Source organism: Podarcis filfolensis, assembly GCF_964270895.1.
Source record: "Podarcis filfolensis genome assembly, chromosome: 17".
Taxonomy (NCBI): domain Eukaryota; kingdom Metazoa; phylum Chordata; class Lepidosauria; order Squamata; family Lacertidae; genus Podarcis; species Podarcis filfolensis.
Genome location: NC_139621.1, coordinates 2980248 through 2992820, shown reverse-complemented (window position 1 = coordinate 2992820; position 12573 = coordinate 2980248). Strand labels below are relative to the sequence as shown.

The following is a 12573-nucleotide window of genomic DNA, read 5'->3' as shown; positions in this document are numbered from 1 at the left end:
AGCTGCTGTATCTGGACTGCTGCCTGCCCTCCAGGCCACCCTGTAGTTAAGAGTGGCTGGGGAAACCCAGCCCGATGGCCAGGATATACAGTGGTACCTTGGGTTACATACGCTTCAGGTTACAGACTCTGCTAACCCAGAAATAGTACCTCAAGTTAAGAACTTTGCTTCAGGATGAGAACAGAAATCGTGCTCCAGCAGCGCAGCAGCAAGCCCCATTAGCTGAAGTGGTACCTCAGGTTAAGAACAGTTTCGGGTTAAGAATGGACCTCCAGAACGAATTAAGTTCTTAACCCGAGGTACCCCTGTAGGCTGCCATTTTCTAACTTGAGCTCGTTGGCCCCTTATAAGGGAGTTCTCAATGAGATCGGAAGTGATGGATGAGCTTCCCTGGAGGACTGCTTGTCTAACACTACATTCTTCAGGGATTTAAGGTACTGGGTGTGACCCAGGAGTCAGGACACATTCTCCATTCACACAGAGCAATGGCATGGTCCAGTGGTCCTGGGCAGGATCCCGCATGGATTGAGCATGTGCCTAGAACATCTCCCAGGATCCTCTGCAACATACAGAGGTTGCTCAGCAGTGGACAAGTCCACATGGAGAGGGGCTCCCTGAAGCTGCTGTTTGGAAACCACGGCTTCAAAATCAGAACAGTTGCACATTCTGCAGAATTAAATGGCAGTTAGCCTACAGTCAAACCACTACAGGCTGTAAACGAGGGTCACACTTTCAAGTACTTCCCTCCATAATTCCCCGTGTCCTGTGCAAAAACTTAGCACATTAGAAAAAGATTGCCTCTCCATGATGGCTACAAGGTCTGGTTGGCTAATGGAGGAACCAAGACTGTTGGTCTATACAGAAGTCCTCCCAATTAGTTTAGGTGGATTTGGGGAGGGGGTGTCCTCTCCCTCTTCTCTAATATGAGGCTGTACCTGGACTCAAACTCCAGACACAAGGAAAGTCTTCCCTTGAAGCCCCTATGCTCCGAGCATCTTTGAGTGGGCTTTCAAGTTGGGGGGGAGGTACAAATGCCCTATGATACATGTCACTGCTCACTGGAAGCCCTCCCTCTCCTGGCATGCAAAAGGTAAATTGATCTTTCGCCTTCCTTCCCCCTGCTTCCCAATCTTGTCCCTTTTAGCCACTAGAGGTTCATGTTACTAGTAGATACCTCTCACTCGCTCTGCTGCATGTTCTGGCCAGTTGGGGTGCTTTTCCTCTATGGGTCCTTGAACCCAGAAGGGCACTGTGTGCACTCTCTGCAGGCCTTCTGCCAAAGGGGCTGTGTGGGGCTGGTGTTGCATCGTTCCCCCCCCCCCAGAAGTGTACCACGACTGCACCACGCCAAATGAGGGAAGATGTCAGACGCTGACATTGCTAACCCAGAAGTGGCATAGCAATAACCAACAGATAAAAAGTGTTACCCTAAAATGTGATTCACCACCTTTCTCCCACTTCCACTGGAAATTGAAAGGTTGGTGTCTCTCAGAAAAGAGGGGGCAAACCTAGAGTAAGTTGTGCAGAACCACGTAAATAACTGAAATCCAGAGGACAGGAGATGGGCTGAATAACTAGGCTAAACGCAGAGGAGCTGTGGGCCTTCTCCATGCAAGCTTCACTGAAAGGACACACAAGCCATGCCAGCACACGCACCCCTCTGGTTCCATAAACTTTTATTTCCAAACCCCCTGTAGGGACCTTACACCTGCAAGCAAAGACACAGATCCTTCAAGGGCTGGACAGTGAGTGGCCTGGCGAAAGCCCTTGCTAGGAGGCCGAGTCAGAGGCCTCTGAGCTGTCCTTGACATCTGTGCTCTCTGTGGCCTCGCTGACCTCACTGACATCTTTGCTGTCGCCGCTGTCTTCAGCCCCAGGCCCGGTGCCCACCACGGTCCCAGGGCACTTCTCATCCCGGCAGCATTCGCCAACGTGGTTGGCCTTGTGGTCCCCACTCTTGTTCTCAATGGAGCCCAGGACAGAGTGCTTGCTCTTCTCTTTCAGGTCCACCTGCCTCCGCAGCTGTGAGGGAACAGGGGCTCGTTTTAGCTGGAATGTGTGTGTGTTGGGAAGATAAGCAGTTTTCATCCACAAAACCCTTGGCTGAATTACAAAGGTCTTGCGCATTCTTTCCAGGAGACAGCCCAGTCATGTCAGACACCCCCCCCCCACCTTCCCAAAAAAGGAGCCTCAAAATCTGCAAAACAGCTACGGGAGGAAATGTTTTCGATGTTGCTTGCCGCTGTTCACATTTCAAACATCCTGCCAAGCACATCCAGAAAACTCCTGTGAGACCCTCGTCAACCCAAGTAGCATGAAACCCCATCAGCCCAACATGCGAGTATGTATGTATACAGTTATTGATACTGAACTCCTCCACCCTTTCTGTCTGGCTACATGAGCACCCCAGCACAGGGGAGAGGGGGGCACACACCCTCCAAAGAACTTGAAAGATACAAACAATAACCCGGCAAAATAGAGGGGAACTGCAAGCAGAGGTTAGCTTTGCTGCAGTTTTCCACTTGTCTGTCTCAGTATATCTGGTTGAGAACTCTTGCGTAGGTGTACATCAGCAGAGGAGGAACACACAGCATCCCAAAATAGGTGTGGGCACACTTACTTTTTTAAAAAGGAATTAAACAAGTGCGTGGGACCAAGAGCTGTGTTGCTCATCACAAAAATATACAAACATCATCTTACCACACAATAATAACTGACAGCAGGCCCCTCAGCAATGGAATATGCCAAGAGATTCAAAGCAAATGCTCCATTTTTCTAGATGCTAAATATGGTGCACAGTCTAAAAAAACACATCTATGCAACAGAAATGAAAAAGGAAGACCAGTGAAATTAATTAGTAAAAGATGTGCACGAAAATGGCCTCAATGGAGGAAGGGGAAAGACATGCCAGGTACGTCCCTTCATCCAAATGTCAAAAAATGAGCATCTTGGATCAGCCAAACACAGCTGATTCACAGGATACCTGCATTCAAACCCGTCTGATGTTATCATGTTGTATATGTATTGGGTGATTTTCCCTCACTCCCTACGCATCTTAAAAATAAAAAGCAGGGGGAAATTAAACTCTAGAGAGAAGTGCTTGGTAACATTAAGGGGCCGATAGGCAAAACAAAGTTACAGGGCATCAGACAGAGGAGGAGGAGCCTTGCCACCCTATTCCCTATTCTCCCTCTTCTTAACAGCCTGGGTTTTGCTTTACTTGCCATCTCACCCTCAGCTTTACAGTTTGAGAAGGTATGAAGAAAGGCAGCCGGAGGTTCCAACCTCCTCTTGCAGGCTGCCTTGTCTGTCTCCAGGTAGTTTGGAATTCAGCCATCAAGCACCTTGCTTACGTGGGTCACTTTTGATGCAATGGATGTACAGCTAGGAGACAGGCTGGGTCCCAACGTCCACACCAGTGAAAGAATCTGAACTGCCTTTTAAGGGCAGTTAGTGGAGCAGCAGCCTCAGAGATGGAGTATCAAAGACTCGCACACTCCAGCACTGAGGGCACCAGCAGGGTTGTGCTCACCTCCTCCGCCATCTGTGTCAAGTCACGCTTCATGGCGTACGCATCTTCCCCATCGGCGTAGTATTTGGGCTCCACTTCACTGATCCTAGTGGGAAGAGCAAGCATGCTGGCCTCACTGGAAAAACCACCACAGTCAAGTCCCAGAAGCCTGCCCCAAGCACGCTCACAGTTGGTCTTAATGCAGAAGAGGCAGGTGTGCAAGCTGGGAAGTCCCAGTTCAAATCTCCTCAGCCATGAATTCACTAGGCAGCTGGAGGCAGGGCACTATTCTCTCAGCCTCAGACCCCCGACCTGTAATATAAGGATAACAATACTGGCCTACCTCACAGGGTTGTTGTAAATATTATCAAGAGAGTGCACATGAAGTGCTTTGAACATTTAAAAAAATAAAAAGCACGATATAGATTGGGCTCCCACCATCCCATGGCTGGCAACTGGCTGGAGATGAATGGCAGATGAATCTAAGAATGCATCTCCTGTCCTCAGAATAAATGCTTAGGTAATAAGACTTTGAGAAGATTTGCAGGTTAGAATGGGGATGAAAAACCTTCATGGGATCATAAAAACACGCCCACCAGCCTTCAAAGATCCATGTATTTTCTAACCTGCTTTTCCTATCTAGCACTGGGATTTCCCCGGTGCCTTGGAAATTTGTTCAATTTCCCTAAAGGAGATTCAACTATTTTAATCAGATGTGTTTTTAAACATCGTTCAACCCCATTTCCAGCAACCGAAGCTGTGCATTCAGGTTCACACGGAGGAGTTGCATCTCGGAGGCAGAGCACATGTTGCATATAACTTGCATCTCCAGGAAGGGCTGGGAAGCCTCCTGGCTGGAACCCTGGGAAGGCACAGCCACACGGCGGAAACCAAGCAGGTGCAACTTAGGGCTAAGTGCCAAATGCACCCCAAAGGCCCTTCTCTACCTGGGGTCTCTCTCCAGGCTATACCTCTTCCCGAGTCACACCCACTGTCCCTCTCCGGCTCTGCTTCACACTTGCCGTGAGCATTTTGGCCTGGCTGGGGCGCGTCCTTGAACTCTGACAACACCCCTTGGTTGCTTGCTTGGAGCAGGAGGAGGGACGTGAATGTGTGCAGAAACTAGCCTATGGTGCAAAGGTAATGTTTACATTTGTTGCTCCACCCACTTTGCCTCTGGCCCCTCTTATCATAGGCATGTGGCCCTTGGATGGATGTCCAGAAGAAAATGCAGGCTATTGGCTGAAAAAGGTTGACGTGGACAGTCCTGAGATAGATGAACTATGGTCTGACTCTCCATGGCTTTCCTTTGCTCCTTCCACAAACACAGCTGAAACTGAGAGGAGCAAACCTTCCATTTCCCTCCTCTAGTTAACAGCAAGCTGAACCTTTGAGGAACACAAGTCATCTCTGGAGCCTTCAGGTTACTTGCTGGGCCCAACCTTCACACACCTGCCAGCGGAAGAGCTTCACAGAGCTCAGAAGAGAGCCTTGGCCACACCAGTTGGTGAGGCAAGATCTGCTGAGACAGAATGACTTGCTCAAAGCTGCCCAGTGACCTCCGCCAACCACACAGGGGTCCAAACCGCCTTCTCACTCTGACCAAACATCCACTATGACCACCTTGCCCTCTTGGTACTCACTGGAAATTGAGAGTGTTGGAGTAGAGGTGCAGCGCTGCTCGGTTACTGCAAAGCAAGAGAAGAAAAGTAGTTTTGGTAAACCAAGACAGCAGAGAACTTGGGGCTAGACCTGGGACTGCAAGAAGGTCAGTGAACCCTGCATGTCCCTCCCTCCCTCACCCTCAAGCAGGACAGAGTAACTGTGAACTGCATCTGCCTCTGGGGTAGAGCCTGGGAAGGGATTCTGCGGAGAGTGATTTCACTTGGGCTCAAGAGAAGGCAGGAGTCGGGGCTTGGCAGGAAGCCAGTGCTTCCTCTCTAGGAATAAGGAATCCAAGGCGAGGAAGACAAAAACCACTGGGTGCTGCTTCTGACACGGGCGGCAAGAGGAAGCAGCACTGGCTTGACAACCACACATCTGTTCCACAGGAGGGCAGGTGCTTCCTCTGCGCATAACCATGAAGTGTTTGGAACAGTGGTGGTGGTAGGCATGTGGCAACCCTGCCCTTAGCATCACGCCCACAGTAACCACTGCGTAACAAGAAGAGCACATTATTTGGAAGCAAACATAAGTGGAGATGAACAGGGAGAGGAGAGAGACTCACCTCTTGCGTACGTGCAGGGAGACATACTTGGCGTTGAAGTTCTCAATCATGGCCCGTGAAGCCTGGTCCATCAGCTTTTGGGCCAGGCCTAGACGTCGGTGGGAACGCTTGACCGCCTAGGGAAGGACAAAAAGCCATCAGAAGGAAGAGGCATTCCATAAACTTTTCTACCTTAAGACACTGCTTCCCTCACACAAACAAAGCCACTTTCTGAACTTACAAGTTCTGGGGTGCCCCACACTAGTGTTATGCCAAAAATATGTTTGGTGCAGTGGTACAAATTCCAGTGATGGACACAAGTGTCTGTAGATCACGGTGAATTGACAGTAAAGGAAGTTTAAACAAAATGGCAACCCGCTTCCTCATGTGGCCACTATTTCGTCTGGCATGGGGGGCACAACTGGCTCTTCTGGGCATTGACCTGAATGGAAGGAACCAAATAATTCTGTCCTCCGGCTTCTGCTTCCAGAATTACTGCTCAAGCTCTCACAAAACGATCCCTAGCAGTTCTCACAACCCTCCTGCCCCTTGTATTTCATCATCCGTACAGCTTGAGTGCCGGGGGGGGGGTCCCTAACAAAAAGCTGAGTCCTGCTGAGAGGAGACACAGCCAGCCTTCCAAGCCACTGCTCTCTACTTGCTACATCTCAATTGTCAAACATGTCCAGGGGGGGCGTAACAATAGAAACTGAAAGTATTACCAAAGATGTGATATGACCATGGGGAACATCATCAGGGTCTTCTTCCCTGGAGAAAAAAGAAACTGTGTGTGTTAGCTCAGCTCCAATCTTGCACACCCCACAAATGTAACGAGCTAAGCATCAAGACCAACACTACTGCAACACTATTTTCTCCACAATGCCAGTCTCTTTATCACACAAACCAAACACCTGGAATATAGTACCCTTCCTTCCTTTTTCAATTTTTACTAAAACAATAACAACACACACCTCAGAATACAGGAAAGGAACCTGGCAGAAATATGCAGAACTCCTGCTCTCTTAGAAAATAAATGGCAGAAGCAGAAATATAGCTAAAGTGGAATGCAGAACCTCACACTGGAGCTTTTGTTTTTCCCAGATTTCTTGCCAGAGTTTTCACAAGAGCACTTCCACCATTTCAGCCATTTCCTCAGCAAATCAACTGTGTGTCACCTTCGACTACCAATACAGCTAAAAGCAGCTTCCTTTGGTCTACTTACTGCACAAAGAATATAGTTTTGTGTCCTGCTATCAGACAATTAAGTGTTTTCTTGCAGCCTCTTCCAGGCCTGATACCAAACATTTTTTAGGGTGGTGGCACTGTAAGTCAACGTACAAGTATTTCCATAATATTTATGGCTATTTGACAAATTTGAACATTAAGAATGCCAAGCCTTCACCAGTCAGCCTAGCTCAGACTGCCTTACTACAGTGGCCCAGCTTGGTTGGGCATCTACCAAGGCCCACAAGCCACCACTGATGACTGGTGTCCAGATAGCCCCCACCAGACTGCCCCCTCGGTGGAGCCATGTGCACGTGCTCCAAAGGTACACATGGCTACAGGAAGCTTAGAATGAGGGAGGCAGAGGACAGAAGCAAAGCCTGAAGTCATTGCCATGGCCATGCTGTCTCATCCCTGTACACCAACTAGTTAGCCAAGGGAGGCACAAGGTTGCAGTGCGAACATGAGAAGCCACTTGGCCTGCTTGCAGCTCACCAAACCAGTTGTTCCAGGCAGGCACCAGACAGAGGAAGCTCTGCAGCAGCTACCTGGCAGTGCCAAGACCAGCCATCTTGCCCAGAACTGGGAGAAAGCCGGGAGCCTGGACTAGCCTGCCTACTCCCGGCACACTCAGAAGCCCACCGGGAAGGAAGGAAGGAGCCAGCTGAATGGAATTAGGGAGCATGATGGGGTTTCCCTTGGGATGCCCACCCCACCACCTCTGCCCCATGCGAGTTAAAGGTTCTTCCCCAAGAGTCAACACAGTCACGGAGCCACACCAGAAAACTTAAGAAGGCAAGAGACGGCTTATTTCTTATTGAACAATTGCAAAGGGTACTTTTCTAGCTAAGTACTTGACTCATCATTATATTCACTCCAATCAGGCTTGCTTTGCAGAAATAATAGTTGATAATATCAATCTGCACAAAATGTATCTGCATAAGTTCAAAGTAACTAAGCCAGTTATTAAATCATTTAAAATAAATATCTGAATCAGAACTAAACAGGATGAGAGAGAAGAAATACTACTAAAAGTTTAGGTTTAGTTCAGCATTAGGTTTAGGTCTCAGCTATACCAGTTTCAAAATAAAATTATACCACACACTTCAGGGAAACTTTAGCAAAAGTAGCTACTCCTGTCCAAACATCAAGATCAGAAATATACAAAAAGCTGAACTACCTGCTTGCTGGTCCTATCAAATATCCTACATCAGTCTTAAATTTAAAAAAATACTGTAAAATCCATTCAAATCTGTTTTAGTTAACATGATATTTTACAATACTGTGTAGCCGGACACCATTTCCTAATATAAACTTAAAATAACTTTTATTTTTCCCTAGTAGCTGCAATAGCAGCCACACATCAAATGGCTGCATGCATTCATGCATTCAAAGCAGTGATATCTATCCAATCTGACCTCAGCGCAGCTGCTTGCCGCAGGACCCCAGCCTGAGAGACAAAAGATGTACAGTGGTATATAACACTCTACAAAAGATGTTGAGTCTTCTGCTGCTGTGCTACTGCACAAGTCATCTGGCTCGTGGCAGCAGAAGACTCTGCTCTTTTGCTGAAGAGCTACAATGCAAGCCAGGTGACTCGCACCACAATGTGGCAGCAACAAAAAAATGCTGCTGTGCACCAGCCAGCCAGATGGTGGAGGTATCAGTCGCCATTCTGGAGCCAAGGCATCTTCACCTGGGGGATCTTCAAGGTATCCACAAGAGTGGAATTTAGAGTGCTTCACTGCCCACCCTTATGCCACTGAATTCCTCTTCCCCTAACTGCTGGGACTAGTCAGCAAAGGGGAAGAAGTGAGAGTCTGCACCAACAGCATTTAGCCATATACCCCTTAAAATATGTGTTTTGCTAGCATATGCTGGAGCCTCCTGTGAAGCTGCAGTGCAAGAGATACAGTGCAAATATACAGACAAAGGCATACCAAAGCCATGCAAATAAATGATTCTACTCACATTTTAGCCAGCACGTAGCCCACAATCTTACCATTCTCATCCTCAGCAATGTAGGAGAGCTGGGGGAGAGAAAGGAGGCAGTTAGAGTGACATAGTGGGCTCTCTTGGGGAAGAAGCAGCACAGCCACCCACAGGCATGGCAGAAGGCAGCAGTGCCCTGAGAGGAAACGTGGCTCTTGTCCAAGCAGGATCAAAGAGCAGCCTGTTCCACAGGCAAAGCCAAAGGAAAGACAGATTATCCCATCCATCTAGCCACCACAAAGCTTGACCCCATCCCTAAATACTACTTAGCATTTATAGATCAGTGTTTTGGGTGATCAAAGCACTTCAAATATATTATTTAATTGGTTGGGGAGGGCATAGAATTTTATCTTCTTCTTTACGACAACCTTGTCAGACAAGTCAGCATTTTTATATGTTGCCGCTTTAACAGGCTGAAATGTTGAGAATATGTATGTCAGTCCCCAAAGCGGCAGGCACTGGGCTTAGTCATTTCATCACTACCTCCATGTTGTCCTTCTCCTGTCAGGCATATGCTGGAGAAGGAAAGTGTCAGGTGTCAGGATGGAAATACAGCTGACTCGCAATTTATGCACATTTAATTTGAATGAATTCAGCTTTAAAAAATTTAAAGGGAGTGAGTGTTGAATGTTGACAATCCCACCAATTATTGCACTCACCTTGGGATAGTGTTCGGAGGTGGAGGGAGTGTGTGTTTGGTCTATGCACAATTTCATCTTTACGTGCTATCCCCAGAAAGTAACCGACACCTAAGCTAAGAGTTGACTTTATGTGGGAAGAGAACAGCCAAGAACAACCACTGCAGCCCCAGGGACACCGTCTGGGGAGCAACCTGGGCAGGCCACCCGGTGTGTTTTTGGCGGGCTTGAAGTACAGACCTCCCTACCTGCAATGCCATGGCAGAGTAACTAGTGCTGATTAGCTCCCTCAGCCACAGGCCCAGGTCCATTACAAAACCACCAAGGGCAACCAAAAGATCCTGAGGAGTCAACAAAATCTCAAGTGTTGCTAATTAAAGCTGGGAGAGGCTAGTAAAACTCGCCCTGTCACTTATGAGGCACCATGGCCGTCTCCCAGAAGCTAGAGGCCTAGCTCCCAGACGAAGGCTGTGGGAGGGCAGCAGGAGATCCAGGAGATCTTGGGTCAGAAGGAGTTTTTCAGAGGGGTCACCTTAGCACCACAGTTGCCAATACAAGGGGCGGGAGAGAGAGGGTGGCAGGTGGAGAGAAGGGTGGTGGTAAAGGGAGTAGGAGATTTGCAGTCATGGTCTCTTTGAAGGATTGAGGTTGCCCATTATTCTACAAAAACCTACATACTCACAAGTATGTAGACAGAGTTACCTGGGGCCAGGAGAGTCCATGATAGAAGTAATATTTCATTTGATAGTTCTCTGGCAAGCAAAGGAGGTTGCAGTGTTGCATGTTCATCAGGTCCTCGGGCTGGTGGAGAAAAAAGGAAGAAAAACTAAAACAGAGCAGAGAGAGATGCACCCACTTCACAGCTCCTCCCCTCCCCAGTGGGACCGACATTTGCTGTGTGTAACAGCAAAATAGAACCTCCTTATTCAGAGGCACTTTATCTTGAAATAAGAGATACGAATCTGGAAAACTAACAAAGTAGGACATGGCAGCTATTCTCTCCAGTACCTCAGGCTCAGCAGCACCTGGCTGTTCACCTACTGGAAACAAGTCTCCCTGATTTAATAAGGGCTGTCACCCGCAAACCTGACTACCAGTAGCCATTTCCAGCAGCAGTCTAGCAGAGCAGTCTGGCGCAGTCTCTGCTTCCCAACGCCAAAGGCTGGGCTAAGCTGGTCTCATCTTGTCTCGTCCCCCGGGTGCCCAGCAGGGCGCTGCTCCTGTCCCTGGAGGCAAGGGCGATTTCGCCTGGACAAAGCAGTTCACGCAAAGCCCGGCGCTGGCGAGTGACCCCCCCGGGGATCCTTGCGCGGTCATTCCTGCGTGGAAAGGGGCTGGACCCGATGACCTCGGGGGAGCCCTTCCATCTCATTCTAGGAAAGGCCTTTGCCCGCAGCCTCAGGCCTCGAAGCCCAAGCGCCGCGCCGCCCCGCCCCCCCCCCTCGGGCGACCCCGGGACTCGAACCCTCGCATTCCGGATGTTCATGGCGGCGGCGGCGGCGGCGACGCTCTTCCTTCAGCCCCCGACGCGGCCGGAGCCCCGATCCCTCTAGAGCCGGAGCGCAGGCGGGTCCCCGAGCGGCGCCGGAAAGCACGCGTCCATCTCCGCCCCGCAGCCAATGCCTGGGAAGAGAAGCGGGGAAGCCGCTTAGCCAATCGCCGCGCACAGCTTTGCACCGCGGTCCCGCCCAAGCCCTCCGCGGCGCCCAATCAGACTGCGCCTAAAAAGCAGTCACTCCGGCCAATTACGATGCCGCTTCCTCCCTCTTCCTTTGGACATGCGCGGAATCCTGCTTGTTTCGGTTCTTCCGCCCGCGACCAGTTAAGGGAGACGGGAGGCTAAGCCCCGCCCCTCGAGGGCTTACGATCTGGCGGGGCTCGCAAAAGGCAGCATTGCACGAAATCAGGAAGATCCCTGGAATAACCCCCCTCGCACGCATGATGATCCCTATCTGACTGGGCTCTGGGAAAGCTGTGCAATGTCCACCCCTACATTACTGGCCTCTGGAAGGCTGTGGGTGGTTTCTGTAGGTCTTGCTAATTCAAGTGGGACAAGTAGATGGACAAATTCAGGAAGAAAGGAACATTTACTGTATAGATATTGTGGTCGACACGCAAACTTGAACATTCATCTGATGTAACCAGTAAATTTTCTTAAAATCTTAGTTGTGTCCCTGCCACCCTGCCCTTGTCATAAACTGCATAATGGTACCTCGGGTTACATACGCTTCAGGTTACAGACTCTGCTAACCCAGAAACAGTACCTCGGGTTAAGAACTTTGCTTCAGGATGAGAACAGGATGAGAACAGTGCTCTGGCGGCACAGCGGCAGCCGGAGAGCAATACAATGGAGCTGCATTTGGAATAAACATACATTTAAAATACTGTTAGCAGCAGGTCTAGGGGAAAATGGGACGAGGAGGGCTATTCCTATTGTTGCTATTGCTTGCCCTCCATCCCAGAGCAGGTTTCAGCAATTAAACACAATATTAAAAACATTTTAAACAACTTAGAAACAGAGAAATAAGGCTGGACTTAAAAATATGCATCTCAAGTGTCAAAAGCCAGGTATTGTTATAATAATAATAAATTATAATTCTTAAGTGTATTATGGATCCTATCCAAATGTTGTGGAATTTTGTTCTTTGGGCAGCTGGGAGAAGTAACTGAAAAAGCTTTACTCAGGATGTGATTTGCACCAAAATCTCTGTCAATATAGGAAGGGATATAATGAAATCAGGTTTTACAGAGCAAGCTGTGTGGAGGATGCATATCTGGATTCAGCGGCGGAGCTAGCTGCTCGGGCACCCAGAGTGGCGCACATGCCAGGCACCGGAGGGGGGGCAATTGGTGTGGCAATCAGTGCCCGGGGGAAGGTTGGTGTGGTGGTTGACGCCGAGGGGGGGTGATTGGCGCAGAGATTGGCATCAAGCGGGGATTTTGTCACCCCCCCCTCAGGGATGACACCCGGGACGGCCTGCCCCCTACACCCCTGTCTGGAT

The 12573-nt window shown here is 49.2% G+C and overlaps 1 protein-coding gene and 1 long non-coding RNA gene across 2 annotated transcripts in view; one reads left to right on the top strand and one right to left on the bottom strand.

Moving 5' to 3' along the window:
• LOC310752332 overlaps positions 1–12573 on the top strand; it is a 182761-nt gene that overhangs the window by 169328 nt on the left and 860 nt on the right. The gene's annotated exons all lie outside the window — the stretch shown is intronic.
• Positions 1660–11203, bottom strand: NAA10 (N-alpha-acetyltransferase 10, NatA catalytic subunit). The gene is made up of 8 exons (XM_083592413.1): positions 11037–11203; positions 10274–10372; positions 8913–8971; positions 6440–6485; positions 5739–5854; positions 5155–5199; positions 3533–3617; positions 1660–2022 (listed from the first exon to the last, which is right to left on the bottom strand). Exons 1-8 carry the CDS (start codon positions 11055–11057, stop codon positions 1771–1773), a joined length of 723 nt encoding a protein of 240 aa, XP_083448539.1. The 5' UTR covers positions 11058–11203; the 3' UTR covers positions 1660–1770.

Coding starts and splice junctions, on each gene's coding strand:
- NAA10 (XM_083592413.1), bottom strand. CDS start 11,057: ATGAACATCCGGAATGCGAGG. Junction 10,373..11,036: donor TGAACATCCGGAATGCGAGG/GTTCGAGTCCCG, acceptor TTTCTCCACCAG/CCCGAGGACCTGATGAACAT. Junction 6,486..8,912: donor GGCTACGTGCTGGCTAAAAT/GTGAGTAGAATC, acceptor TTTTTTCTCCAG/GGAAGAAGACCCTGATGATG.